Below are 25,941 nucleotides of genomic sequence, written 5' to 3'. Positions count from 1 at the left end.
ATAGCATATCATTTTGGCCCATTGCCTCCCACATCTCTATCGGATAAAGAGAGGTTGGAGTGAACAGCTGCAGCGCCGCATCTAATCTGCTCCTGCATGTAGACAGGGAAGAACTAACTCCTTTGACGTCAAAACAGCGGGGATACGATCTTTATTTGCGCTGTATATGGCATGGCCTGTGTCTGGAACATAAGCATGTCACTGTTTGACCTAAAAGAAGCTTTGGAAACCACCGGGATGCTTTCCAACTTCGTCTATCACGGAGATTTAAGATAAAGAAGTTGAGATATATGGCTCGGGTGGTAACTTAATTCCTGCGAGGGTAATATAAAGCAGATGTTAACTTTGTTTCTCTTCTGCACCCTTTGGTTCTATAAGTTCCATAGTCGAGACCCTTGCAGCAACCCACGGCCTCTTCCTCCTCGTATCAAGAAAGATGAGATTTCTTTGGTTCCCTTTAACTCTTCTACGTTGTACTGTCTTCGTTCTCTGATACCTTTTTGTTGCACGGCTGGTGGGTTTTCCGGTGCTGGAAAACATGGCAGTGGTAAGATAATGATGGTTTTGCTCAAGACCGCGCAGCACTTCCATGTGACACCGCATCGCCGTGCTAACCTATCCATCAACAGAAAGGCCGTAGAAAGATGGAAAGAGTGGAGTTAGCGATAGGTCTGAACGTCGATGTGCTGGTTTATGGCCAGCCTGCGCGGTCCTGCGCAAGATCTTGCCATGATATTGCTTGTACTTCTAATGGCTTTTTGCTTCACAGGCTTCTGATCTCAGGCATACCTACTGTCATCAACGAAGAAAAGAATACAAGGAAGGTCGCAAGTTCTTCTTCTCCTCCGGTTTTTACGCAGCATCGAGATTCACATGGAGAAGAAACATATGAGTCTGGTCTCTGTCACCTTCAGGTTCGGGCGGCCGACCACAACACGTATTCCCTTCCTGAGCAGAAAGGCTGTCCTTATGAAACAAAGGAGTTGGATCCACTCTTTCCTCTCCTGCACGCTGACCAATTATTACAATATGCATTGCATGATTGCCTTCTTCGCTGCTGGCTCTTCGATGAACTGCTGGTGGCGTTTGACGAAGCCAGGGGAACGGATAAGCTCTGCTTGGGTCCCACGTTTGGTCCACTGCTGTCTCATCTTTGAATCATCTGGTAGCCGACACGGCAGCGATGGGTGTCCAAGCGGGGAATGTGCGCCCCGCGTGCGTGATTCCCATTCCATCAGATCACATCACAAATAATAAAGCTCATCTAAACCCGGCCAACGCTCATATCCCCCAGATCGAGATCAAACGGTCAATCTTCCGGCACGTAAAACGTGTCCCGTGTCGCGGCCTTGCCGACGCCAGAGGGGTCCGCTCACCTGCACCACTACATCGTGCCCTCCTCCACGCGTCGACTACTTACCCGCTTGAATACCCACCTTCGGTGCCAGGCGGGGCCCGCCGTGGGACGCGTTCGGTGGCAGTAGGAGGAGAACAATATCCCTCATCCGTCATGACTGTAATCGCGACGAAACCACTACATCGTGCTCTCTCTCTCTCTCTCTCGCCCTTTGCGCGACCTTTGCTTCCCGCAGAATCCGGTGAATGCTGTAACTTCCTCCCAAAACCCACCAAGGGGTTCTGGTTCTTCAGTAGGGATCTCCCAGATGTTTCATTCGGGACGACGAACTGGGTGATTACGGATACTTGAAGTGGGTCGGCTGACTTCGGACGCCATAGTGGGCGGAGGACGAAGGATGGACATAACGGAGGCGTCGATCGTGCATCACTTAGCTTTGGTACTGCTGCTGCTTTGGGTTCTTGTGCAGTTGGGCTGGTCACACCCCGTCCTCTTCTTCCTGGCGCTGTTGTATCTCTACAAGGTGAGAAGACTAAGAAATTTGGTCCCTGGTTGCGTTGGATCTTCCGGTCTCGACTTCAATTTCTCATGTCGATTTCGAATGCAAAAAAAGACTCGCCGTTTCTTTTACCGGTCATCGCGATGTGGGGCTTACGTTGTGCTTGGGATGTGTGGTTGATTAGGTTTGGTTAATTGTGCGAGATGGAATTGATATTATGTGGATTGTTATTAGTTCCTTATTTTCTGTCATGTGTCGAAGAATCCACTGCGATTGTTTGACATGTTGTTGATATTCATTAAAATTTTCGTGCAGTTTCCTAGAAAATCTTATTTAGAGATTGGAGTGGAGTTCGAAAGTGGAGGATTGCGGTGAACGATTTCCTCGTTCAGTTTAGATTAAGAAAACGATGCCATAGATAAGTAAATTATGTTGTTTAGAACTTGTGCAGTTTAATGTGACATCAAAATTGGTAGAGACAAGGATTTCTGGAACTACCTGGGGAGCTTATCGCATGATCTTCTTAGTTGCTCCTCCTGTCGAAGTTGAAACTAGAGATTCCAAATTCACACTGATCGAAATTGTTTCATTGAACTTGTGCTGTTCATAGATTGGCAATTATAGAGCTAAACTAATGATATTTGCCAACGCTCTGATAACTACTGGAGAAATGGAATCAAGAACTAGTTAAGAAAGTGGTCTCAATGTATACCAAGTAGTCAATAAAAGTGGTTATTATTCCTTAAGCAAGTGTTGGATTGGTTTGGTCATGAAATGTAATCAAATCACAGTTGCTGTTGTCTCAGATGCAGCAAGAGCTAATTTTCTAGGCAAAGAATGGAAGTATAATGCTTGGTTCACATTCTTCCAAAACATGCCTTACAAGCAGTACATGCATGAGCCTGATCCGTGGTTGGACTGGTCAGTACGTTGGATATGCTGACCAATATTGATCATGCAGCAGTGGGAAAAAAAATTGTGGAAAGCAGGAAATGTTCAAAGGATGAATCAAAGTGAGAAGCATACCTGCTTCTCCTCTTCTTGTCCTAAAGTTTCTGAAAAGTAAGTCATGGGAAGAGATCATGCCCTACTTAAATGGTTTTTGGTTCAAAACTTGTATGTTTGCAAGTACAGGGAATTTTGCAATTTCCTGAATAAGATAGTTAATCAAGCATAGCAAATTGTGAATCTAATCTAGTACTTTTTCATTACCATTGAGGAGATATTGTGGGCATTGTAGCACTAAATTTGAAGTTTTTGACATAGGTGCTATGTATACTAGCTTTTGAGTTCACTGATTGTCTGGGTAATTTATCAAGGACTAATTGCTGGCTTAGTAATCTAGCCTTATGTACTTAGCTACTTTTTGTTTCTTGTTCCCTTTATTTGAATAGGTTTTCTCATGGTAAGACTTCCTTTTGCCTTAGTCTTGCATACATTGATGATTGACCCTTCCTAGACCCACAATGGTGGGAGCCTTGTACACCAAGTGATCCTTTAATTTTCTGATCATTCAGTAGTCTGAGTTTTGATTATATAAGATCAATATAGTTGGTTATGTTATAATGTTTATTTTAAGTTTTACTTTCTTTCCTTCTACTCCAGGTAAATGCATACTATACGTTGAGATTGCAGAAGCGATTGCAGTTTGAGGAAAGAAAATATGCCAACCAGCGAAGAGTATGCATGATATTTCATTTCTTGATCTTTGCACTATGTCTATGATAATATTTTATGTATGTCTCTTTTCAATGTCTCGTTGGTTTGTTTATGGATGGTTCCTATAGTTGCTGGCAACATGCTAGTTTGTATTCTGTATAGCTCAAATTATGTTTTACTATCATCTGTTTATTTATTTATTTATTTGTTTGTTTGTGGATGTGGCAGCTTCTCTCAGATACAGAATCAGTTAGGTGGTTGAATCATGCTATTGAGAAGATATGGCCAATATGCATGGAACATATCGCTTCCCAGCAGTTTCTTTTGCCAATCATACCATGGTTCTTGGACAAATTCAAGCCCTGGACTGCTGTACGGACAGTACAGTTATGAGTCATTCTGTATTTGTTATGCTATTATATGCGAAGCAACTGTTGTCCTTGTGATACATTTGCCTTTGTGTGGTGAGCTTTAATGGCATCCTCGACATGTGGTTGCTGCATGAAATTAACATCCCTAGATTGTGAAGTTGATAAATTTCCAAATGGGGATGATTATTGTTAGTAATTATGCTGTCCTCATGCGTCTTTCCTATATTCTATTTTATGTGCTTTAGGGCGTCTGTATTATTTCTTTACGATATATGTGAGGATTTAGTTGTATGTCCTGTTTTTGGCAGCGGAAAGCAGTTTTGCATCATCTTTACTTGGGTAGGAATCCACCTATGTTTAGTGATCTAAGAGTTCTCCATCAGTCAGGAGATGATGACCACTTGGTATTTGCTGCTTTCTTTTTTCTTTTGTACTTGTTAGATGCTACACTTGTTGGATGTAATTTTATGATGCTCAAGTTCTGGTGGTACAGGTTTTAGAATTGGGGATGAGTTTTCTTTCAGCAGACGATATGAGTGCAAAACTTGCAATTCGGCTAAGGAAAAGATTGGGATTTGGCATAAAGACAAACATGCATATAACCAGTATGCATGTGGAGGGCAAGGTACACAAACCAACTCCCATTCTACAAGTAAATATGCATGTAATATTGCTGATTATGGATATATGAAATTTATTTAAGGTGTGTTTGGTTGCTTAGAAAATTTCATGGAAAATTGTTGTCATTAAAAATAAATATTTTCTGGTTTTTTTTAACATGTAATTAAAGCATCTGGGGAGCTGTCATTCCAAATTTCTAAAAAAAGTTTCCAATTATTTTTTTCATGAAATGAAAAGATGACTTTTTCAGAAGCATTACAAAAAGAAAACTTGCCAAAAGCTCTTCCCTGGTGACTTTTAAGTATATTCTTTCAAAGGAGTAAGTTTTATTTTCTCCGGTTTTTCAAGCACATGGGAAAGTAACAGGAAAGAAGATCTTCGTTTACTTTTTCCTAAAATCTAAACTATTCATTTTTATTCTTTACTTTCCTCAGTTCAAATAATGCAATTGTTTTCCATGGAAAAAGATACATTGGCGATTTTCTTTCACCTTTTTATGCAGTCATATATACCCTCAGTAAATATGCACTGTCTTTTGATATGAGAGGGATCAAGTTTCTTTTGGAGACTCAATGTGGAAGTCAGATATTTTTTCGGCAACCAAATAGACCCTTGGTAAAATATGGACTTAAGACGGATCAACTTCCTTTTGTAGATTCATTATGAAAATCAGATATCCGAGAATAGGAGTGGTGGGCATGCTTTTATAATTAGCTATCATTCGACTTAAATTAAAGTTGTGGCTGACTTGTAGATTAATGAATATTGTTTTGCATATGCATTTTATATATTCTAAGAATTTAAAATTAATGAATATTCCTTCCAAAAGTTCCAAATGAATGTCTGGGAGCTCTTTTGTAATTTACTTCTCTTTTTGGCAGCAAGCACACATGACCTCATATTTATTTCCTTTATTTTTTGCTTTGTTTTAATGCAACTGGCATACACAAGAAACTCTCAAAAGCAGCACTGTTCTCACCCAAATATGGTCAAACTTTTGTTCTTTTTATTTTGAAAAGGCATATTGTCTGGGACAATGCTATATTTTAATAGTGAAGTGTAACAAAGGAAAAGAAATTATGAGGAAACAAATAAGAAAATTTTCACAGAACAGTTTTTTTATAAGATCATCAAAGCTCATTGTGGCATTCTATTTTAACATAAATTTATGAAGTTCTATATGTAGGTTCTGGTGGGTGTGAAGTTTCTCCGACATTGGCCTTTTCTTGGACGAGTTAGGGTATGCTTTGTGGAGCCCCCGTACTTTCAGATGACTGTAAAACCAATATTTGGACATGGACTAGATGTTACTGAACTACCTGGGATTTCAGGATGGCTAGTAAGTTTTAAGTAGTTGGCCCTAATCTCAAGTAGTCTTAAATACAACCAACTTTCTTCTCTACTCAATACCTCCATGTATGTGACTTCAGGATAAATTGCTGGATGATGCATTTGAGCAAACATTGGTTGAGGTCAGTAAATTGGTTCTCCATTATGGTCTTTATTCTTTTCTCTCAGCTTGTATATTCATAACCCAAAAAGTAAAGAAGTTACTTTTCCAATGAAGAAGTGTATATATTAAGATCAATAAATACACAACTCCTATAAAGCTGATACAATGTACCAGTACGTTAGATGGATATGCCTTACATCATGACACGAGAAAGAAAAAAAAGATACAACATGGAAAAGTTATAAAACTGTTTATATATTATATACAAGAATGCTTTATGTTTACTTCTTATGTTAGAATATGTAGTTCGAGCTTGATGTTTATTTATAATATATGTATGTGTGTGTGTGTGTGTGTGTGTATAGTGTTGATCATGATATAAACTATTTTAGAAATCTAGTATTTTAAAAATGTAGAAAAAATACTAAGAACTTTGATAAATGACAATCATTATATTAATTTCATTAAATAATATTTTTATTTTTAATTATATCTAAATTTTAAAAAATTTCAAAGCCAAACAGGTTTCTTACATAAACTATCCACAAACTATACTTCTCAAATTGAATACAAGGTGTCCATTTGTATCTGTGAAATATCTTATGAGTCTCATTTCCGTCACATGTTGTTATAAATACGACAGGTAATTCCATCTAAGATTCATGTTCCATAAACATTTCTGGAATATCATTGTTCTTCACTTTTCTATTATAGTTTTCACTAGTAATTCTCATTTCCAAATCAGGAAGACCTTGTGATTGGACAATACAACAAAATATATTATTGATGTAAAAGCTTTAAGTAAACTTATCTTAACACTTTAAATATTCAAGACTTTGTGATGACGGGCTAGTTATTTAATTTTCTCTGGAAATATGACTAATGTCGATATTCCTGCACAGCCAAACATGCTGGTTATTGATGTGGAAAAGTTTGTTTCAGCTCCTGAAGGTGAGTGATAGTGGAAACTTCTTGCCTATCCATCTATACTTGTGAAGTCCTTTCTTTTTTTAATATACAATATTATAGTTTGTAACTTCGGTTGTTAAAATTTCCTCTCTCTGTTATATCTTAGGATCATCTGTGTCTTCCAAAAGTCAAGTTTTGTTACTTTGCTGTACAATGTTACTGAAGCTTTGTGATGGGTAACAACTTATTAACATTTCTTATTATGTATTAGCTAATGAATACATATATTATATAATTTATGTCGATAGCTGTGAAGGAGAGCTGTGTGATTATACTACGACATTCATGATCATTTAGTCTCTTTCAACCTAAGATGAATTAAGCGACAAGCTCCCACTCCTCTCGTAATCACAATTATAATCATGAGAAACCATTTTAGAATTAATTGTACATACAACCAAGATCAGGAGGACAATAAAAAAAGGATGAGCCTAGTGTATAAGGCTCCCGCCTATGTTGGGTCTAAGGAAGGTCAATGTCCGTAATCTTACCTCTATATTCAAATATGTTTCTAAGCCTAGGACAATAACAACTTGAATTAGCTCTTCATGATGTAGTCAAAATTAAGCAGCTATCAATAGGAAGTTTGTGATGGGCTAGGAATGCATTGTGTAAATGTGAGAATAAAGATGTGGGTTTTAGGCTTTCTGATCCATATAAATGGGCATCTCTTTAGGGATGGAAAATTGATGATAGGATATAAGAATTCAATAACATAGAGAAATAACAATCAGAATGAACATCTGGATATGAACATGTTCTTTGTTCTTGGTGGTGATCATGAACCTTGTGGCTGTTTCATGATTCTTATTTGTTGTTGGGGTTTCTCAGCATCTGCATGCTTACTTTGATCATATGTTGTTCATGAGATTTTAATCCATATCCATATGCACAAAAATGGATATGCACCGTACTATATGAGCTAAACCACATGATTTTTTTTGTGCATTACCATTTTTAACTAATTTACATGATATTTATCTTATTACCCACTAACAAACTTTACTTGATGCAAACAATTAGGAAAAACGTTATTTTTGAAATATTACAAATTTGTTTTCCTTGATTGATTGCTAATTCATTGAGCAGTCCTACATGAAGGTTCATATTCAGTGGTCATTTGTGCGGTCTGGTGATAGAATTTTTGGTAGGACTAGTAGCAACATAGTGTTCCTTTTGCTATATTGGAGCAGAGAACAGACTGAAAAGCATGCTTTCTGAATTTAGTGATTTCAGAAACTTTTGAGGGAATCAAGACATTGGCTATTGGAAGAGTGGTTACCTACCCATGTTTAAAATGTCAAAATTATGATGCCATAACTAAGGACATTAAAGAGCTGTTGTTTTCAATATTCATGTTATTTTTGTGATGGAATCTGATTGGGGCCATTGAGATGTCAGTTAGCCTTCTGTCTTATGTTATTATGTTTTAAATGATTTCCTGAAATATGCTTTTTTACAATCTTAGAATGTTGGTTCACTGTCGAAGAAAGGTCTCTTGTAGCACATGTGAAGTTGGAGATGTTAGAAGGGGCAGACATGAAACCATCAGATCTGAATGGTATGCTTCTTTTGATCTTCTTCTTTCGAAGGTAGGGTCACTTTTGAATGCTGTTGTAGAAGTGAACTCTTCCATTAACTGCTAAAGCCATGTTGCAGGACTTGCTGACCCATATGTAAGAGGACAACTTGGTTCTTACCGATTCCAGACAAAGATCCAAAGGAAAACGTTGTCTCCAAAGTGGTTGGAGGAGTTCAAGATTCCCATCAATTCATGGGAGGCACCTAATGTACTTGTTCTTCAAGTTCGTGACAAGGATACCATTTTTGATGACATGCTTGGGTTCGTTCAGACTTCAAACATGCTTCTTTTTTTCTTTTTCTTTTTTTTTGCAAAGATCATCAGATGTAACTTGTTATCAGTTTATAGCAAAAATCAAAGATCTGATTCATCAGGTATCTCTAGGTGAAGGCACATCTGCCCATAAGAAACATACATAAACCATCTGTTTTTTCTCCAAAATGATAAATAATTAGGTACATGGACCACAAAGAGCAGCTTGCATCTACCTGGAATGTTCCTTTTGTTAGGTGATGAGCTTGTAGCTATCTTGTTCCTTATGTTTTACTGTCGATTAATGTTTGCTAGTATTGATCTTTTAGCATGGCCTAAGATTTGCTTGATTGGTTTTTGACGAAAAAGGTTTTGCGTTAACAGTACATGTAAAGAAGTCTACTCCATGTTAAGCTTACTAGCATGATTCTTAATGATGTTGTGTTGCATTCAGTATTTAGAGTCGGATTGATATATGCTTCACCAGGGTTTCAAATGTTGATGGTTCCATTCGGTATGGACTGGTATTTATCTGTACGATCAAGTATAGTTATCGAAACATATGGTTTGATATATTATTTTTTTATTATGTGATGTAATAATATCAGATGTTATACTTTGGTATATTACTTGTAATACTATACAACACTGGTTCAGTAGGTTACCCAAGCTAGCATCAAGCTGAGATTAAAATCCTTATGCTTGACTGATGTTGTTTAGTTTCCTGTGCAAGAGATATTTGACATTTTTTCAACAGTAACTTTTTATCATCTAAACATTGTAGAACGTTCAGATTTTGACAGTTAACTTTCCATTGCCCTGCAGAGATTGTTCAGTAAATATCAATGATCTGAGGGGCGGACAAAGGCATGACATGTGGATGTCACTACAGAATATCAAAATGGGTAGGATCCACTTGGCAATAACTGTACTTGAAGAGGAACTACAGAAGGTAAGCCAACTGCAGTGCTTCATAACCATATTGGATAACAAAGCTTGATTACCACAACTTAAACAGAATCTCTGCAGGAGCCAAAAGATCTCAGCAATGATGAAACTTCGAAGACGATGGTACCAATGCCAGGCACATTCAATGAAAAGGCTGAAGATCTTAATACTGAAGAATATTCTACGATGACTGATGAGTTCGAGCCCATTAATATTAAGGGGCTAGAAAAGACAGTAGCATGGATACATCGGCCTGGTGCTGATGTCTCCCAAACCTGGGAGTCCCGTAAAGGGTATGCTTGGCATTCTGAGGAGCTCCATCAGGAGGACAAAGTCTACACTAAAAGCCCAAGTCCATCATCGTCCAGGTCTGATCAAAGTGACACCAGTAGTAATGAAGAAATTGTTGGTGGAAAGAAAGTCCGACTTAAAACAATCAGAAGAGGCCTGCACAAGTTGAGTTCTGTATTTCATAGAACTCGGAAGCAAGGAAGTCCCAAGGAGTCTCAAGAAGTTACTCCCACACCACGACCCAACCTTCCACCACTTGGTGAGAAGCGGGCATCAAGAAAGATCACAGTGCCTGACAGCTTTGATGAAGATAATGATGAGCCCGAGCCAGATGAGGAGAGATGCAGCTCTGTCATGGACAAGGGAGAAAGCTCAGGCAATGGCGAAACTCCCCAGACTCCGAAGAACTTCATAAGCAAATCATCCAAGAGTCTAAAGATCACGCCGAGCAGGGAGACTTCCAACAAGCTGAAAGAGGTTCAGTCATCTGGAGCTGAAGACAAAGATGATTCTCAGGGAACCAACTTGTCAAATGATGCTTCGGTGAATGATCCACTTGTCTCAGCAGGATCTCCAACAAGTATTTCTGCAGGTACCGACAACAATAAGGTAAACACCAGTGGTCCTGTCCAAACAAGCCAGGATGACAGGTAAGACACCATGAAGTAAAGCTAATACAGCAAAATTGCTCAGATTGTCGCATTTGGTTCTTGGGGAGGACCAAAGTATAGTTGGAAAAGTTTGTGTGCCATATGTTGATACTTAAACAAGTGATAGGATACATGTCTTCTTGAGGGCTACTTAGAATCGGAAATCATTATCCTATATATTGCTTTATGCTTGTTATAGAGTGGATACTTATTTTGGCACTGTATATCTGTTTTACACTGTTCTGTTGCCACTGTAAATTGTTGAATAAAATGCATATTTCGGATGGTTTTCCATGCTGAATATTTTATTTGGCAAATGAGTCTTGGGTGTCTCTAATCTGCTAATGAAGATTAAATTTTAGAACCTACTGCATCTGAAGTGTTGCAAGATGCAGTTCTTTAGATTCAAAAAGAAGACTATACATTGGTCTGATGGTGTTAGCTCCTAAAAAAACAAAAACAAAAAAACTCCCAAAATTTGAGAATAGTTTTTTTTTAAGACATTGGAGAAAGATTAGTACTGAGAGAATAGCATATTTGTGGTCAAGCTTAGTATGGTTTAAATAAGGTAGCAGCATGACGTAACAAAATTGTTTTTATTGACTTTTAGTTTTTGTTTTAATGATTATATAACAGTTCGCTTTAATTTGTACCATAATGTGGGTCCCTAATTGTGCCACGTGGACATCGAACTACTACGAGTCCGGGTCATTAAAGGTGAGTGGGTTTATGCGTTGACCTGGCTAATTGGGCCCATCGAGTCGAAGACAAAAGCCCGGCACCCAAAGAAACATGTGGGCTCAATTAAGATATCTCTTCTGGGTCCCACACTATCTGCAATAATAGGCAAGTATGTTTTCCGGGTAATCTAAAATAAAAAAGCCAAATTACGTATATTTTCCTAAAGTAACTCATTTCCATGATTCACGATTAGCGAGGTAATTTTGCTAATTCCAAAGTTCGAGAGGATAGATATGTAAAAATGAGCACGGGGCAAAAATACTTACTCCCTGTTGTTTACGGGTGTTATGCTTCTGTGGCCCCGCACATTGTATCGAATCATAGGAAGAGTCGTTGATGGGGGTAGCGAGATTGCCTGTGGACAGAACGTATAAAGGTTCAGTTTTCGGCCGTTCTGACCTCCCACGTAAGCGGCCAATTCCAAAGAGTAGAATTCGTCTCGTTCCCCACCTCCAACGATTCATCCCCCTTCGTCGAGCTCGGCGTCTCCCCAGCCTCCCCCTCTTCCCCTCGATCCGGTTTCCTCCTCCCCTCTTTCTCCTTCCCTCTCTCCTGACGACGTCTTTCTTCTTCGGTTCCGTCGGATCAAACTCGAGGAAGGGGGGAGAGTGCGTAAAAGAGAGGAGGCGGGGTGATTATGGCGTACAGGGCGGACGAGGACTACGACTATTTATTCAAGGTAGTGTTGATCGGGGACTCCGGGGTGGGGAAGACCAACCTGCTCTCCCGCTTCGCCCGCAACGAGTTCAGCTCCGAATCCAAGTCCACCATCGGCGTCGAGTTCGCTACCCGCACCATCCGCGTCGATGAAAAGCTCGTCAAGGCCCAGATCTGGGACACCGCCGGCCAAGAAAGGTCCAAATCATAACCAATACAATAAAATCGAAATCCCTTTTTTGGTTCTTTCATTGCCCGTTCGTCGATTCTTGATCGCGACCATATGCCCGCTATTTCTCTTGATGTTGAACTTCCTCTTCGCTTTTCAAGTTTTCATCTGCTTTCTTCTTCCGTTTTCTCTGTTTCTGCAGTTGGTGGTATCCAATTTTACTCTGAAGAAAGAATCGATTGCTTGATTTGAATGAATTGTTTCTCCTATTTAAGAGAGGCTTGCGCGTCTTGGTTCTACGATTCTTGTGATTATATGACAATCTAATGTGTTGTGGGGAATTGTTGGCATGAGATCAATGTTTTGTTCCTTTTTCCCCTAATCTTTTGCCCCTCCATTGTTCATTTACTCTTTTCCTTAAGAATAATCTCTTTCTCCTTTTTAGAATTCTGAGGCTAAGCGTAGTATTTTTGTATTGATAATGCCATAGGATTCTACATGTGTTTGCTAAGCCGTTGCTGATCAAAATAAAATATCTATTTGCGGCTTAATCTTTTAAGAACACAACAATTTAATATCCATAATTGATCAATTAATTTATTGAATCTTAATTATATGGCCAAAATACTTCAGTATATTAATGGTAGTATATCAAATCCCTCAGCATGCCCAATGATACGTCAACTTTGATACCATTTGTCATGACTCAATTCAATGGAATAACGGATTCATTAACCTAACGATAAGTTGGCTCTCGTATGGTTTAGTCCGATGTAATAATTAACTCATTAAGTTATCGAGAATGATCAATTTTTAAATCCAGATTAATGGTAGTATATTCAATAACCAACATAAGTCATGTCTCATTTTTCATGTGAGATTATACCAAAGTATTATATTTGGTTTTTAGTTCTTTCAAACATGAGATAAACTATAGTTTGTCTTAGGAAGGTTGCTCTAAGCAATTCAAGTCGCAAGAAAAAGAGAAAACAGAAAATACTACTATAGATTATATTGCATCATGGAAGAGAAGTTAGATACAGGAAAGTTCAACTGTAATTGATGACTATTGGCAACAGAAAACATCATCAATAGATTACTGTTAGACCATTTATATCAAGAATTCTGGGCATTTTCCTTGAGTATCATATTGCATCTTTCTTTGAATGTAGATTATATCAATCGCTATGCTGAGCATTGCATGATATTCTCTAAAATGTAATCATTTTAATAGTGAGCATGTTTCAAGTAAGGATTCTGATAATAATCCTTGTATTATGTTTCAGATAGACTATAAATGCTTGGTGATAATTCTATTCTGATTTGTGTCATATTATAACTTGGAGATTGGCTTACTCCTGTATTTGCAGATTGATATGTGTGCTATCCTGTTGTTCTTTGCTTGTATAGATACCGAGCAATTACTAGCGCATACTACAGAGGGGCTGCTGGTGCCCTTGTTGTGTATGATGTGACTCGCCATATCACCTTTGAGAATGTCGAGAGGTGGCTGAAGGAACTACGGAATCACACAGATGGAAACATTGTCATCATGCTTCTGGGCAACAAAGCTGATCTACGTCACATAAGGGCTGTCTCGGTAGAGGATGCACAGGCGTTTGCTCAACAGGAGAAGGCTTTCTTCATGGAGACCTCTGCTCTGGAGTCGATGAACGTGGAGAACGCCTTCACTGAAGTGCTGACACAGATCTACCATGTGGTCAGCAAGAAGATGCTTGACGTTGGTGATGACCCCTCTGCCGTGCCCAAGGGACAGACCATTAATATAGGCGCTGAGGACGATGTGCAAGCTTCTAAGAAAACTGGTTGTTGCTCAGATTAGTTCACCATTCATCTCCCTCAAGTTTAGGCGCATGCTGCTTGGCATTTCTTTTGTAAAGCTCGAGGAGGAGGCACTAAATGCTTCAAGAACATCGAGCACCATACACAGGTTTTGTAGCTGGTAAGAAAATATGAACCTTTCCCTTGTTTCAGAAATGCAAACTTAGTGGGTCTTCTTCTCTTTATTCTTTTTATGACTTGTATTTCTCATTACAGACATGTTTCTCTTGCTTACTGTTTGTTGCCTTTCACCATTTGTGTATCATCAGGAAAAGAGTGGTATATACATAAACTTTGGTTGGTTCTTTAAGTTTTTTCTGATGGAATCATTGAGCTACATGTCTTATAATTGGCAGGAAATTTACACTGGTGGAGATGTCTTGCATTAGATTACCAGAATTCAGCTATTGTTTCATGCTTCGTATAGGTCATATTAAGATTTATAAAGGAAAATATGATATTTACGAATTTTGCAAGGATCCAAATGTAAAACTACATAAAAGTAATATAAACATTACGATGATTCCAGTGGCGGTCGAGGACGCAACTCGTTATCCGCCCGTTTCACGGTCTCAATGCTCCATTCTCACCGCTTCCTCTCCCACTTCGCCCCCTTCGCTTCCTCCCCAAACCGTCCTCCTCCTCCTCATCCTCCTCTATTCCTCCGCCACGCTGCTTCCGGCGCCCCGCTTGGCGTCCGCGCAGCCGGACTCCGGCCGTTGCTCGCCGATCTCTCGGAGGCCGTTGTAGAACCGGAGGATGGAAGCGGCGGCGGCGGCACGGCAGGCCCCGTCGAACTCCCGCCATCGTCTGGCCCCGCCATCTTCGCAGTCGATGATAACCCTACCCCGCTTCAGGTCTCCACCAGCGTCCTCCTCACCGGCGCTATCTCCGTATTCCTCTTCCGCTCTCTCCGCCGCCGCGCGAAGCGAGCCAAAGAACTGGTGATTGTCTCTTGTTTCTTCTCGGATTATGCTCTTGTTAGTGCTTCGGCTATCTCGACTGGGGCGTTCTGTGTGTAATAGAAAGTGAGGTCGAGCGGGGTGAAGGAAGCGAAGAACCAAAAAGCGGAAGCTTTGGATAGATTGAAGGCGGTTGGCGCGGCGCCGCTGGAGGCCGGGAAGCCACCCTCCCCCGCGCAAGCATTGCTGGGTGGTATTGCGGCTGGGGTCATCGCCCTCATACTTTACAAGTTCACCACCACAATTGAGGCTGCTCTTAATCGTCAGGCTATCTCCGATAGCTTCTCGGTTGGTGCTCAATGGCCATCATTCCCTGCTCTGCTTTGCTTCGATCCCTTTAAATGCATGACTAGTTCAATTTTCCTGTTTATGATGAGCATTTCTGTTTATTAGGTCAACACAAACTTACCGTGTCAAAAAAAATTTCGGCATTGTTAAGCATTATTTCTTGTTTGCTTGTGAACTTCCTATTGGTACAAAAGTCGATTGGCATCTTGGAATTTGGAAGCCACAGATACGCTGGTTTTAAGTGAAATGTGCATATTTTGTGTTCACAGACTACCTCCATAAGGAGAGAGTTTTCGAGTTTCTACATGGTTTTGGTTCGTCTATGCTTTCATGTGCTATCATAAGCAAGGGCGAAAGTTTGCTTTCCATATATCCCCTTTGGCCAATTACATTATGGACGGATTCAAGATGATTGAGGCCGCGAAGGATTTTGGCCCTTTGTATTCTAAATTTAGATATGCCTTCAGTTTAATTAGAGAGAATCAGGATAGTGTGAATTACTCTGTGTTGCTTTATACCCCAGACATAATTTTAGCTTGCATATTGGTTGGATTTGGTAATGTGCTCTTATTTGTAGATTTTTTTCTTGGATCAATTGCCTTGGATGAGTTTTTATGGAAAAATGGAAGGAACATATATGTTCTTTAGAGATGACAGAAAGAGGACATTTATTTTCTTCTTGTGAGTATTTGATAGGACTGACAAGTGAACAATTATTTCTGAAATGTCTTTTAATAAGTTCCAATTGATTATATCTAAGTGCTTAAGGTATTTAACTGATCCAAGATAGGTTTTTTATGTTCCTTCATGATACATTGAACAATCACATCAAGCAGTCGAGGGGTGTTTGAGCACCTATTATTGTTAATTTTCAAACAAAGCCTTTTATATAGGTGAAGCCAAACTGGCATTTGTTAAGGACATCGCATAGCAACGAAGAATATGGAGGGAAGGGACGGCAGTTGGTCATGTTAAATGCTTTAGTTTCTTTAACAACATATACTATTTGCAATCAGTATACTTAATTTTGAATTTTCGATGTCCTATACGTCCATCGAAACCAGTTTGGTTCATCTCTTACTTTAATGTTAAAAAATCATCAAATCATCACTAGCTATGGAGCCATCTGCCTGTTTCCAAGTAAAAGTATTACTACCCTGAGCACCGAGGCAATCCAGAAAGTTGTGTGCACTGATCTCTAAGACTCTGGCAGTGCATGAAGGTCTGCTGGAAGTGAAAAGAGGATGGTAACCCATCTCATTCAAAGAGTGATTGCCTGCAATTCATAATTTTTTCCAAAGTATACCTCTGGAGAAATAATTACTAGTACATAATATTAGAACACTAGCTGAGAAATTTTGAGCAGATCAACTTGGGCTCTATATGGTTGCTGATTTCTTTTTTGTTGCCTATTTTTCCAAGGAGGAAATGCTTGTCCACTTGTTTTGGTTGTCATGAAGAGAGATGCCTCCTGAGGCTCTCCAGTGCTGCTGTAGGTCTGATGTAGGTGGCAGCAGAATAATTGAGTTATGCATGACCTCTCAGATAATTTTATCGAAAAGAGTGAGATTAACCTATTCTACCCATGAATGGTTCTTGCCAATTATTTTACACGTGTCATTGTTAAATTGTTGAGTCTCTAATGATGTTGATTTGGTGAATATAAGAACAATTTGGCTTTCATCTACTACATACTTCTTTTATGTTTAGTTGCAGAAACAACAGCTAGGCTGTCTTTCTTTATGCTTAATCTGGATAGCATGTTTCTGTCTATGATGGTGTATGGTCTGCCTAATGCGACTTCGATTTAATGTTTTTTCAGGTTCGTCAGATAACAATAACAATAAGGTGCCCCTCAAAATCTTTGCAATGTCTATCATCAGCCCTTTGCTACTTTCCGTTTGCGCTCTCAGACTTCTCACCTTTTGTTTCAGGACTATCATAAATGGTCTTTGCTACCTCGCAACATTTGTTTTCGGTGTCAATTCCATCGGCTTGATGCTCTATGCTGGTCAGCTTGCTCTTGGCTCCATAACAGAAAACCCTAAAACATCACCAACTTCGGAAAAAGATGATGGTCAGCTGAGTCAGATGGCATCTGCTGAGAGCACCGCCAATGTCATTGAACCCAGCAGCAGTGACACGCCAGAGAACTCGGACGACACCAAATCACCATGAATAAATTGGATGTGTCGGCTGTTAGTTTTGCTTCTTTGTACCCCTGTACATGTTAAATTTATCGATCTACCATTTCAATTTTTTTCCTCGAGGCTTCATGGATGCTAATATTTCTGAACTAGCGGGATTATTTGATAGCGATGACACCAATTGAGTGGACTTGATGATCAAACTCATTAGCGAATGCTTAGGATTCTGGATATTATTTTTCTTAGAACATGTGTGTGTTTTTCTGTAAGGGTAAATGACGAAGACGATGTCAAAATTTGATATCTTCATTCATTGTGAGACCATAGAAGATTAGATTCATTTGATACTATCAAAAGGGATTCTGTTGTTGTCTTTTGTAAGTTAATCCTTTGGATTTCATCATGTCGGGCCTCTTCAAAGTCAACAGCGTGCAAGCTCGGAATGGGTCCGTTCAATAATAACACAAGGGGAGCCACGTCGACTTCGATATAGCCAAGTCAACGGGGTGACGTGGCCTAATATTTATATACCAAGTACAAACCAATCTGCAGGAAGAACACAATACCAAATACAAGTCAATAAAGGGGGAGTACACGAAACATTATTGTGTGAAGTGGCTGTACACGTAACATATAAAATAGTAGCACACGTCATTCACCAAAATATTCTTTTTTTTAAATTAATATAACATCATGTGCAAAACAAAAATATATAGTTTTTTTTTTCCCTTCCTTTACAATCAGCACTAGTAATGCATAAAACTTATAAATACTCAGCAATTATTTAAAAAATACTGTGACTTCAGTTTTGAATTTTTCAACTCTTATTTACGTGTGTCGAAAAAAATTGAAATTCTTCAAAAAAAAATTTAAGATTTAGTTTAAATATGCAATAGCAACATTATTTTTGAACGGTTTATACAAATTTCAGAAGAAAACGTATTGTCATCTAAAACTTTATGTATATAAGATGCACATAATTAATTTTGTTATACAATCATAGAAGGAGGAAATAAAATGCTTCAGGATATAAAAAAGAAAAAAATAGATTTAAGAAGAATGGCTTCTATCGAATTGGGTATAAAAATTATAGTGATCCACATCATGCTTATCCATATATATATATATATATATATATATATATATATATATATATATATTGATGATTGATGATTGATGATGGTAGATGTCATGAGGTCATCCTGTGGGCTCATATATTCACCTATTCGTGTTTGTTCTACTGTCCCAATAGCAGCCATTCGTGAGGTAAAGAAAGACTATTAGCCTCGTTTTCTCGCAACCCATTCAAAGTTCCAAAAGTACCTCAACGTGTTTGCAGCGATCAACTCACCAACCACACCGGTCATTACATCTTCTTCGTTGCATGCCTTATTTGCTTAGTTCTGAGACAGGAGAAAGCAGCAAAGAGAGATCGAGGAGGACGAAGCCAGCAACGGGCGTGCAGGAAATGGAGAATCCCGGGAGAGAAGGTGACCCGGAGGCTCAGCCTCTCCTAAACCATGAAGCCGGCGATCGCATAACCGCGATACAACAGGTCATCAGCCAGACGTACCAAGGCACCGCCCACCTCGCCAACCACCTCCCCACCGGCACGGTGCTCGCCTTCCAATTCCTTTCCCCTGTCTTCACCACCCTCGGCCGCTGCACCGAGTCGAGCCGGTTCATGACCGCCTGCCTCCTGGCCCTCTGCGCCCTCTCCTGCTTCCTCCTCAGCTTCACCGACAGCTTCTACGACGAAGCAACCCGGCGGGTGCGCTACGGCGTGGCCACGTTCCGGGGCTTTAGGGTCATCGACGGCTTGCAGCCGGTAGCGCCGGAGCTGGCTGTGAGCCACCGACTGGGGCCGTTGGACTTCCTCCATGCCTTCACGTCGTTGGTGGTGTTCGCGGCGGTGGCGTTGCTCGACAAGAACGTGGTCTCGTGCTACTACCCGATGCCCACCGACAACGAGTTTCAGGTCCTCACAGCGTTGCCGGTGGGAATTGGAGTTGTCGGCAGCGCTCTGCTCGTCACTTTCCCCACCATCCGCCATGGAATTGGGTTTCCAGTTACTCATACGCAGTAGATTGATACCGATGTTGGTAGCTTTTGCTCGTTCTTCGGTTGTCTCCGTGATATTGTTTGTCCATTTGCTCTCCTTGTTCTGTTCACGTATCTGTGGACCGGAGAAGACTCGACATGCATGCCATGTTTGTTTGACTCTCTCAATGTAAGCTTTTGGCATATCCACGCCGCCAACCAATAACAAAAAGATGTAGTTTGTCTCGATCTAAAGACGACAGTGATATAGCAATGGGCTCGACCATCCCTCTGTTTTGGGGCAGTAGGAGGAGCGAGCGACACGCGTGGGCGAGCAAAGTAGGTGGCGTGCATCGACGAGCAGACGAGAAGATGGAGGAGAGAGAGGAAGGGATTTTTATCGAACACCTTGAGGAACACGATTGTCTCAGACGATGACCATTCCAAGCTCTGTTCTGATCTTAGTTGGAAGAGTCAAATCCGTGAGACAGTTACACACGCCGCCTACGTAGTCATACAACCTTGCAAGTAATTCCCATCTTCACCTTCATATAGCTGCTCATCTTCGACCTTCGACGAGCCATTCATCGTCATTGAGGGGTCGAGAGCTTCGGAGCAGAACGAGCCGTCCGTCCACGAAATGGCGTCTATTATGAGGGAAGAGGATCAGGAGAAGCAGCAGCAGCCCCTCCTCACTCCTCGTGGATCTTCATCATCGGCTGAAGGGCAGATGACATCGTTGCAGAAGCTCCTGGGGCAGACGTACGAGAGCGCCGCCAACCTCGCCAAGTGCCTCCCCACCGGCACCGTGCTCGCTTTCCAAGTCCTCTCCCCCATCCTCGCCGACGCCGGCCACTGCACCAAAGCCAACCAGGTCATGACCGCATGCCTGGTGGCGCTCTTCGGCCTCTCCTGCTTCATCTTAAGCTTCACCGACAGCTTCCGCGACGAGACCACCGGCCGGGTGCGCTACGGCGTCGCCACCATCAAGGGCCTGTGGGTCATCGACTCCCTGAAGCCGCCCTCGCCGGAGCTTGCCGCCAAGTACAGGCGAAAGCTCATCGACTTCATGCATGCTTCGGTGACGCTGTTGGTGTTTGCGGCGGTCGCCCTGTCGGACAAGAACGTGGCGTCCTGCTTCTACCACATAGGTAGTGAGAACAGTAAGAAGTTGCTCGAGGCCCTTCCTGCAGTGATCGGATTTATCGCCAGCACAGTGTGCGTTGCTTTTCCGAGCACTCGCCACGGCATCGGCTCTCCGGTCTCCGCCATCTGATGATATATGTTGCCTGGTTTCGTTGACTTCTCCTACTTCTTCTGTTGGTGTTCAAAGTCAATGGATTCACAGTTGGTCGTTATCTGGTTAAAGAATTGTTTGCGTGCTCAGGTGAGAGACTAATTGAGTGCGGACCAGCAATGCGTGTCGAGTTCTAAGTTGACTTGGGAACAAAAATATACACATATATATGCGTTTGCCGGGAGTCGAACCCGGGTCTATTGCTTGGAAGGCAATTATCCTTACCGTTGGACTACAAACGCTTTAATGATTGAAATTAACTTTATATTAATTTAATATTATAATAAAACGAATCTCAAAGATACATTTCTCATATTTCTAGCATTTCGATCATCCATCTCGAACTTTATGCAGTCAGCAATTATTATTTCCGGAAGAATAATATTTGGAGCATCAAATAATAATATCGGAATAAGATGGGTTACAACCACGCAAGAATGCTCAAACCTTAATCCGTCAGAACAATGGACTGAAGAGTGTTCAAAGAGAAATCATTCTTGTGCTGGTCTAAGAGTTGGAATCAGTGAGCAAATCTGTTTCGGAACACTTCCCAGAGTCTCTGTACATGATGAATATAGGGTACAAACAAAAGGTAAGAGTTCGTCAAAGAGAAACCCTACGTGTCCGGAGAGGAGGGAAGAAGAAGAAGAAGAAGAAGGAGCTCTCTCTGCTTCGGCCTCTCACTCGATCTGTTGTGGCCATTGCAAGCGCCAGCAGTGCTGTATCTTTCGTCCAACTCTTGATTCTTTTAGTGCTGACCGCGTTTGTCCTGAAGAATTCCGGTCGCCTACGGGCTCATCTCCCATCCTCTCCAACGCGACTCGACGACCTCCGTAGCCATCGACAAGAAGAAAATTATTGTAATCGTCATCGCCAGGAAGAAGAAGGAGAAGAGACAAGAGAAGGTAAGTGATGGAACGGGGTGTTGGTTGGGGATGTACATGGGACAAGACAAGTCAAGAAATCACATCATATCAAATCGCAAAGATTCATGTGAACCGAACTGTTGTCGATTTTTAGCCAATGATTTCATCATCACACTCCCCGAGTCACACACACACACCTTCTAATTTATGGGAAGATGATAAGTAGTAGAGCATGCAGTAAGTCTCTGCAACCAAGTTTGCGAAGTCTGAACCCACACACAGTAGTGCTACCGCTTCGACGACGCAGAGAGCCTGCTGCTGCTGCTGCTGCTGTGTCCATTCTCCGAGGGTTCATTAAGTCCACCAACCTCCATAACCAATGCATTCCTGGTTCCCGAAGGTCCGTCGCATGCACCTCAAGGCTCAGGGCATGGCCTTCCTTGATCGAGCAGGCCGGTTGAGCTCCGAGGAGGCGAGTGACAGTGCGAGTGTGAGTAGAGCTGCTCCTCGCATTAATGAACGCAAAGCCACGCAGTGAATGAGAAGTCGGCGTGTTTACGTAATCCATTCCTCATCCCCATCTATCTCTCTCTCTCTCTCTCTCTCTCTCTCACATCAATCTATCAATAAATAATATTTATGTTGTTTAATTAATCGTAATTAGTCACAAATAGTTTAAAAAGGCAGGTAATAACGAGAGGAAGAGAGAAAAAGGATTAATGGAAGATCGGAGAAATATAGAGGAGGGCCGGATAGAGACAAACACATAATGCGTTGGAGATTAGATGGAGAGAGCGATGTTGATTTGATGTTAAAGCCGGCGGATCCCCTCGCGTCATCCGTCTAAAACTCCGAGCTCTCGACATGTCAAGATCTCGCCATTCTCATCACCGTCAATGTCATGATTGCGGTGAATGGACGGATCGATGTATGCATGCACGCAGCGCAAAGGCAAGAAATGATGTCGCGGCAGCAAAAGCCGAGAAAAATCGCCTCTCCTTTTATCCCCGATTCGATCTCCATATCTCTCTCTCTCTCTCTCTCTCTCTCTCAGAGACAGGAGTTGGTTTTCCATGGAAATGGGGAGCAATCGGTGGCACATTGTGTGGTGAGGAGGGAGTGAGGTTTCATGTTCATGGCAAAGATTGTGGTGGGGATTGGAGCGTCAGCAGATGGATCATTTTGATCAAAACAATTATTGAGAGGCAATGAACGAAGGCTCCTCTGACGTACTCATGGATTGCATGCGAGATCATGAGCTTCCTATGTTAGAAAAGAGATCAGTAGCCATTCTGTACACAGTCCTTTTTTTACCTCCTGCTACGGAACAAACAGGAGGGCAAAAGAGAGCCCCAGAAAAAGAGAGGAGAGAGAGAGAGAGAGAGAGAGTGAGAGGAGGTGAAAAGAGGTGGTGATGTGATGGAATCTGTCTCATGATTTATTTAATCTGGTACTGTTCCTCCGCTCTGACGGATTGAGATTTTGGAGCAGCTTTATCTGATGGGAGATCACCTCATATCCCCAGTCCTCTCTCTCTCTCTCTCTCTCACTCCCTCCCTCCCTTGGTTTCTCTATTCTCTCTTGAGACCACTTTCTGTTCCCCCTTCCTTTCCCCTCTCGCTTTCTTCACTGACAGAGAAAATACCTGCACAATTTCTCACGCACGCACGCATTCCTTCCTCGCACCTCACAGCTCCCCCAGCTGAGCTCAATGCGATATCATAAGGGCTATTGCCGCAGAGCAGAGCAGGAACAGAACAGAGCAGAGCAGTGAGAGAGAGAGAGAGGCCCCCTCCTTGGGTTGGTTTGGACTTCGTTGGAGGGAGAGCTGCACAGGGATATCATGCAAGGCTATTGCACACCCCCCCCTACTTAGCCCCGTCCACTGACACCCTTTGATTCGTCGAATCCCAATTAAATCACAGCGCTCGATCCCTCCCCCTTATAAGCCGAGGACAAGAGGAGGCCACTGCGCACAACAAGCTCATCCGCGTCTTGCGCTTCTGTTCTTTCCCCTCCTGCCTCTCTTCGGAGGAGGCCCGGCTTTGTTTGCTAGCCCTGTTGAACCTGCTACTGGTGATGCTTCTGTTCTCTTTACTGGTTTCATGAAAGCAACATACAGCTCCTACATGTTTGTTCTTTGGAGCTTTCTTGATGGTAGTAGTAATAGTAGTAATGGCTTTAATGCTTTCCCTGTTTTATCTTGTGGCTTCCTGCGACCATCTTATGTTCCTGCTCATCTTCCTCTACTCTTTTCGTTCGGATTCCAGCTCTCTGGTTCTGCGTTGTCCGGGGATCAATGGAGAACTACGGCCGCCACTTCGACAACAACGAAGCCCAGCTCCCGCCAGGCTTTCGTTTCCATCCCACCGACGAGGAGCTCATCACGTACTATCTCCTCAAGAAGGTCCTCGACAGCAGCTTCACCGGCCGGGCCATCGCCGAGATCGACTTGAACAAGTGCGAACCTTGGGAGCTTCCAGGTTGCTGGCACTCGTGTCACGTTCCCCTAAGAGCGTTGTTGTTCTCCGTTCCTCCACCTCTTAAGCGTCGGTTCCACTTGATTCGATGCAGAAAAGGCTAAGATGGGGGAGAAGGAATGGTACTTCTTCAGCCTTCGGGACCGCAAGTACCCCACCGGGCTGCGAACCAACAGGGCGACGGATGCCGGCTACTGGAAGGCAACTGGGAAGGACAGGGAGATCTACAGCTCCAAGACTATGTCGCTGGTGGGGATGAAGAAGACGTTGGTGTTCTACAAGGGCAGGGCTCCCAAGGGGGAGAAGAGCAACTGGGTGATGCATGAGTATAGGCTGGAAGGGAAGTTTGCCTACCACTTCCTATCGAGGTCCTCCAAGGTAGCTCAACTACTCCATGCACGTACTTGTCATCTTATGCTCAAACCTGCTCTTATTGTTGTTCGAATGAAGAGTTCATTTGACATGATCATATGATTCGATCGAGATCAAAGTCATGTGAAACTTCTTCGGTCGGAACAGATTTGCATTTGCTTTGTGTCACGTCTCCTGTAGACATGTCAAGTGGGATAATGATACCGAGTGTGTAACCATGCACGTAGGACGAGTGGGTGGTGTCCCGGGTCTTCCAGAAGTGCGGCGGCGGCGGCGGCGGCGGCGGAAGCGGCAAGAAGACCCGTCTCGCCCTCGCCGGATCCCACTTCTCGAACTCCGGCAACACCGGGGGCGGCGGAGGGTGTGGTTCAACGTCCTCTTCCACCCTCCCGCCGCTCCTCGAGCCGACCCCGCTGCCATTTTCGGCAGGTCTCAAGGTCCCCGACCGAGAGAGCTGCTCCTACGACAGCACGGATAGGGAGCCCGTGCCCTGCTTCTCCACTGCCGCCGCTGCCGCCACCGGCCTCGGCCTCCACATTCCGCCGCCACCACAAGGCCCAACCATCTTCGGTCCAACCGGCGCCTTCCCGTGCCTACGTTCGCTCCACGAGAATCTCCAGCTGCCGTTCTTCCTGTCCGGAATGGCTGCGCAGCCGGTGTACGCCGGTCCGTCGCCGGCGGTTGTTGTCGACGCAGGGATCGGCACTCGGAGCGAGGGGGCAGGCTGGCCGTCTGATCTGGATCGTAAGGCCGAGGCTGCAGCTGCTGTGGTAAGGGCCCATCCCATGCCCGTGGGTTCCACGGAGCTCGACTGCCTCTGGACTTTCTAGACCGACCTCTTCGGTCTCACTGTTACCACTGCTACTATATATGACGTCGTACGTACTCTTGGTGTTGCTGTCTTCTATCTTAAACTTCGTGTAATATGGAATTGAACTCCGAGAACTGTGTGGGTGGATGGATGGATTTGTGCGAGCGCCACGCAAATCTGCGAGGGCGGCGGTGGGTCCCATGGGAAGCCATCCTCGCAGGCGCTCACGTGGTACACGTGGCTTCGGTTGACGTGGAGGGAGATAGAGAGAGAGAGAGGAGGAATGCGTGTGAGTTACGTCTTGTCGCCTGCACAACGGCCTGTTACACTCAACCGCGTAACAGTAGCCGGGCACCGTGCAACTTTCTCTCCCTCTTCCCCGACTCAAGTATCCCGTCTCTCTCTCTCTCTCTCTCTCTCTCTCTCTATATATATATACATATATCGATGTATAAAGTTCGGCCCGGTCAAATATATGTAGTGTTCGACTTGCTCTAAACCAGATCGAATCGTATTTCGGCGAAAGAGAGGCGGCTCTACCGCCAGATACTGGCTTCGACTCCTCCGGATGATCTCCATGCCATTTCTACGTTGTAGGATGGATCTCCCTCTGTCAG

At 42.6% G+C, this 25,941-nt stretch overlaps 6 protein-coding genes and 1 non-coding gene across 9 annotated transcripts; 6 read left to right on the top strand and 1 right to left on the bottom strand.

Annotated features, from left to right (window-relative positions):
* Positions 1-1,544: 1,544 nt before the first annotated feature.
* LOC135651085 (C2 domain-containing protein At1g53590-like) lies at positions 1,545-10,946 on the top strand. Of its 2 annotated transcripts, XM_065170875.1 has the most exons (12): positions 1,545-1,880; positions 3,462-3,536; positions 3,744-3,887; positions 4,195-4,290; positions 4,380-4,511; positions 5,694-5,846; positions 5,938-5,979; positions 6,863-6,911; positions 8,398-8,490; positions 8,589-8,772; positions 9,589-9,715; positions 9,793-10,946. In XM_065170875.1, the coding sequence occupies exons 1-12, from the start codon at positions 1,755-1,757 to the stop codon at positions 10,654-10,656; spliced, it is 2,085 nt and encodes a 694-aa protein (XP_065026947.1). In that variant the 5' UTR covers positions 1,545-1,754; the 3' UTR covers positions 10,657-10,946. The 2 variants fall into 2 exon arrangements, with proteins under 2 accessions (XP_065026947.1, XP_065026948.1); XM_065170876.1 differs by lacking the exon at positions 1,545-1,880 and having other exon boundaries at positions 3,456-3,536; positions 3,744-3,901.
* Positions 10,947-11,790: 844 nt separating this feature from the next.
* Positions 11,791-17,418, top strand: LOC135651601 (ras-related protein RABA1f-like). Of its 2 annotated transcripts, XM_065171805.1 has the most exons (4): positions 11,791-12,248; positions 13,630-14,182; positions 17,134-17,159; positions 17,246-17,418. In XM_065171805.1, the coding sequence occupies exons 1-2, from the start codon at positions 12,031-12,033 to the stop codon at positions 14,060-14,062; spliced, it is 651 nt and encodes a 216-aa protein (XP_065027877.1). In that variant the 5' UTR covers positions 11,791-12,030; the 3' UTR covers positions 14,063-14,182; positions 17,134-17,159; positions 17,246-17,418. The 2 variants fall into 2 exon arrangements, with proteins under 2 accessions (XP_065027877.1, XP_065027878.1); XM_065171806.1 differs by lacking the exons at positions 17,134-17,159; positions 17,246-17,418 and adding an exon at positions 14,278-14,371.
* LOC135651600 (uncharacterized) lies at positions 14,637-17,575 on the top strand. The gene is made up of 4 exons (XM_065171803.1): positions 14,637-15,005; positions 15,087-15,311; positions 17,134-17,159; positions 17,246-17,575. The coding sequence occupies exons 1-4, from the start codon at positions 14,637-14,639 to the stop codon at positions 17,487-17,489; spliced, it is 864 nt and encodes a 287-aa protein (XP_065027875.1). The 3' UTR covers positions 17,490-17,575.
* A 1,112-nt stretch (positions 17,576-18,687) lies between these two features.
* Positions 18,688-19,997, top strand: LOC135651166 (protein DMP4-like). Its single transcript, XM_065171035.1, has one exon. The coding sequence runs from the start codon at positions 18,843-18,845 to the stop codon at positions 19,542-19,544; it is 702 nt and encodes a 233-aa protein (XP_065027107.1). The 5' UTR covers positions 18,688-18,842; the 3' UTR covers positions 19,545-19,997.
* A 74-nt stretch (positions 19,998-20,071) lies between these two features.
* On the top strand, positions 20,072-20,869 carry LOC135651167 (protein DMP6-like). Its single transcript, XM_065171037.1, has one exon. It carries the CDS (start codon positions 20,139-20,141, stop codon positions 20,772-20,774), a length of 636 nt encoding a protein of 211 aa, XP_065027109.1. The 5' UTR covers positions 20,072-20,138; the 3' UTR covers positions 20,775-20,869.
* A 96-nt stretch (positions 20,870-20,965) lies between these two features.
* TRNAG-UCC (transfer RNA glycine (anticodon UCC)) lies at positions 20,966-21,037 on the bottom strand. Its single transcript has one exon. It is a non-coding gene; the product is annotated as a tRNA-Gly (tRNA).
* A 2,601-nt stretch (positions 21,038-23,638) lies between these two features.
* On the top strand, positions 23,639-25,428 carry LOC135651691 (protein CUP-SHAPED COTYLEDON 2-like). Its single transcript, XM_065172005.1, has 4 exons — positions 23,639-23,737; positions 23,932-24,144; positions 24,236-24,519; positions 24,741-25,428. The coding sequence occupies exons 2-4, from the start codon at positions 23,961-23,963 to the stop codon at positions 25,341-25,343; spliced, it is 1,071 nt and encodes a 356-aa protein (XP_065028077.1). The 5' UTR covers positions 23,639-23,737; positions 23,932-23,960; the 3' UTR covers positions 25,344-25,428.
* Positions 25,429-25,941: the final 513 nt, after the last annotated feature.

Source organism: Musa acuminata, chromosome BXJ3-10 (genome assembly GCF_036884655.1).
Source record: "Musa acuminata AAA Group cultivar baxijiao chromosome BXJ3-10, Cavendish_Baxijiao_AAA, whole genome shotgun sequence".
Taxonomy (NCBI): Eukaryota; Viridiplantae; Streptophyta; class Magnoliopsida; order Zingiberales; family Musaceae; genus Musa; species Musa acuminata.
This window is presented reverse-complemented; position numbering and strand designations above follow the sequence as displayed.

Bases quoted from the DNA above. Each gene is read 5' to 3' on its own strand.
- LOC135651085 (XM_065170875.1), top strand. From the start codon at position 1,755: ATGGACATAACGGAGGCGTCGATCGTGCATCACTTAGCTTTGGTACTG. The intron at 4,291-4,379 runs GTATTTGCTGCT...CTGGTGGTACAG, and splicing joins CAGGAGATGATGACCACTTG to GTTTTAGAATTGGGGATGAG. The intron at 6,912-8,397 runs GTGAGTGATAGT...TTACAATCTTAG, and splicing joins GTTTGTTTCAGCTCCTGAAG to AATGTTGGTTCACTGTCGAA.
- LOC135651601 (XM_065171805.1), top strand. From the start codon at position 12,031: ATGGCGTACAGGGCGGACGAGGACTACGACTATTTATTCAAGGTAGTG. The intron at 12,249-13,629 runs GTCCAAATCATA...TTGCTTGTATAG, and splicing joins GACACCGCCGGCCAAGAAAG to ATACCGAGCAATTACTAGCG.
- LOC135651600 (XM_065171803.1), top strand. From the start codon at position 14,637: ATGCTCCATTCTCACCGCTTCCTCTCCCACTTCGCCCCCTTCGCTTCC. The intron at 15,006-15,086 runs GTGATTGTCTCT...TGTGTGTAATAG, and splicing joins CGAAGCGAGCCAAAGAACTG to AAAGTGAGGTCGAGCGGGGT. The intron at 15,312-17,133 runs GTTGGTGCTCAA...ATGTTTTTTCAG, and splicing joins CTATCTCCGATAGCTTCTCG to GTTCGTCAGATAACAATAAC.
- LOC135651166 (XM_065171035.1), top strand. From the start codon at position 18,843: ATGCCTTATTTGCTTAGTTCTGAGACAGGAGAAAGCAGCAAAGAGAGA.
- LOC135651167 (XM_065171037.1), top strand. From the start codon at position 20,139: ATGGCGTCTATTATGAGGGAAGAGGATCAGGAGAAGCAGCAGCAGCCC.
- LOC135651691 (XM_065172005.1), top strand. From the start codon at position 23,961: ATGGAGAACTACGGCCGCCACTTCGACAACAACGAAGCCCAGCTCCCG. The intron at 24,145-24,235 runs GTTGCTGGCACT...GATTCGATGCAG, and splicing joins CGAACCTTGGGAGCTTCCAG to AAAAGGCTAAGATGGGGGAG. The intron at 24,520-24,740 runs GTAGCTCAACTA...CCATGCACGTAG, and splicing joins TCCTATCGAGGTCCTCCAAG to GACGAGTGGGTGGTGTCCCG.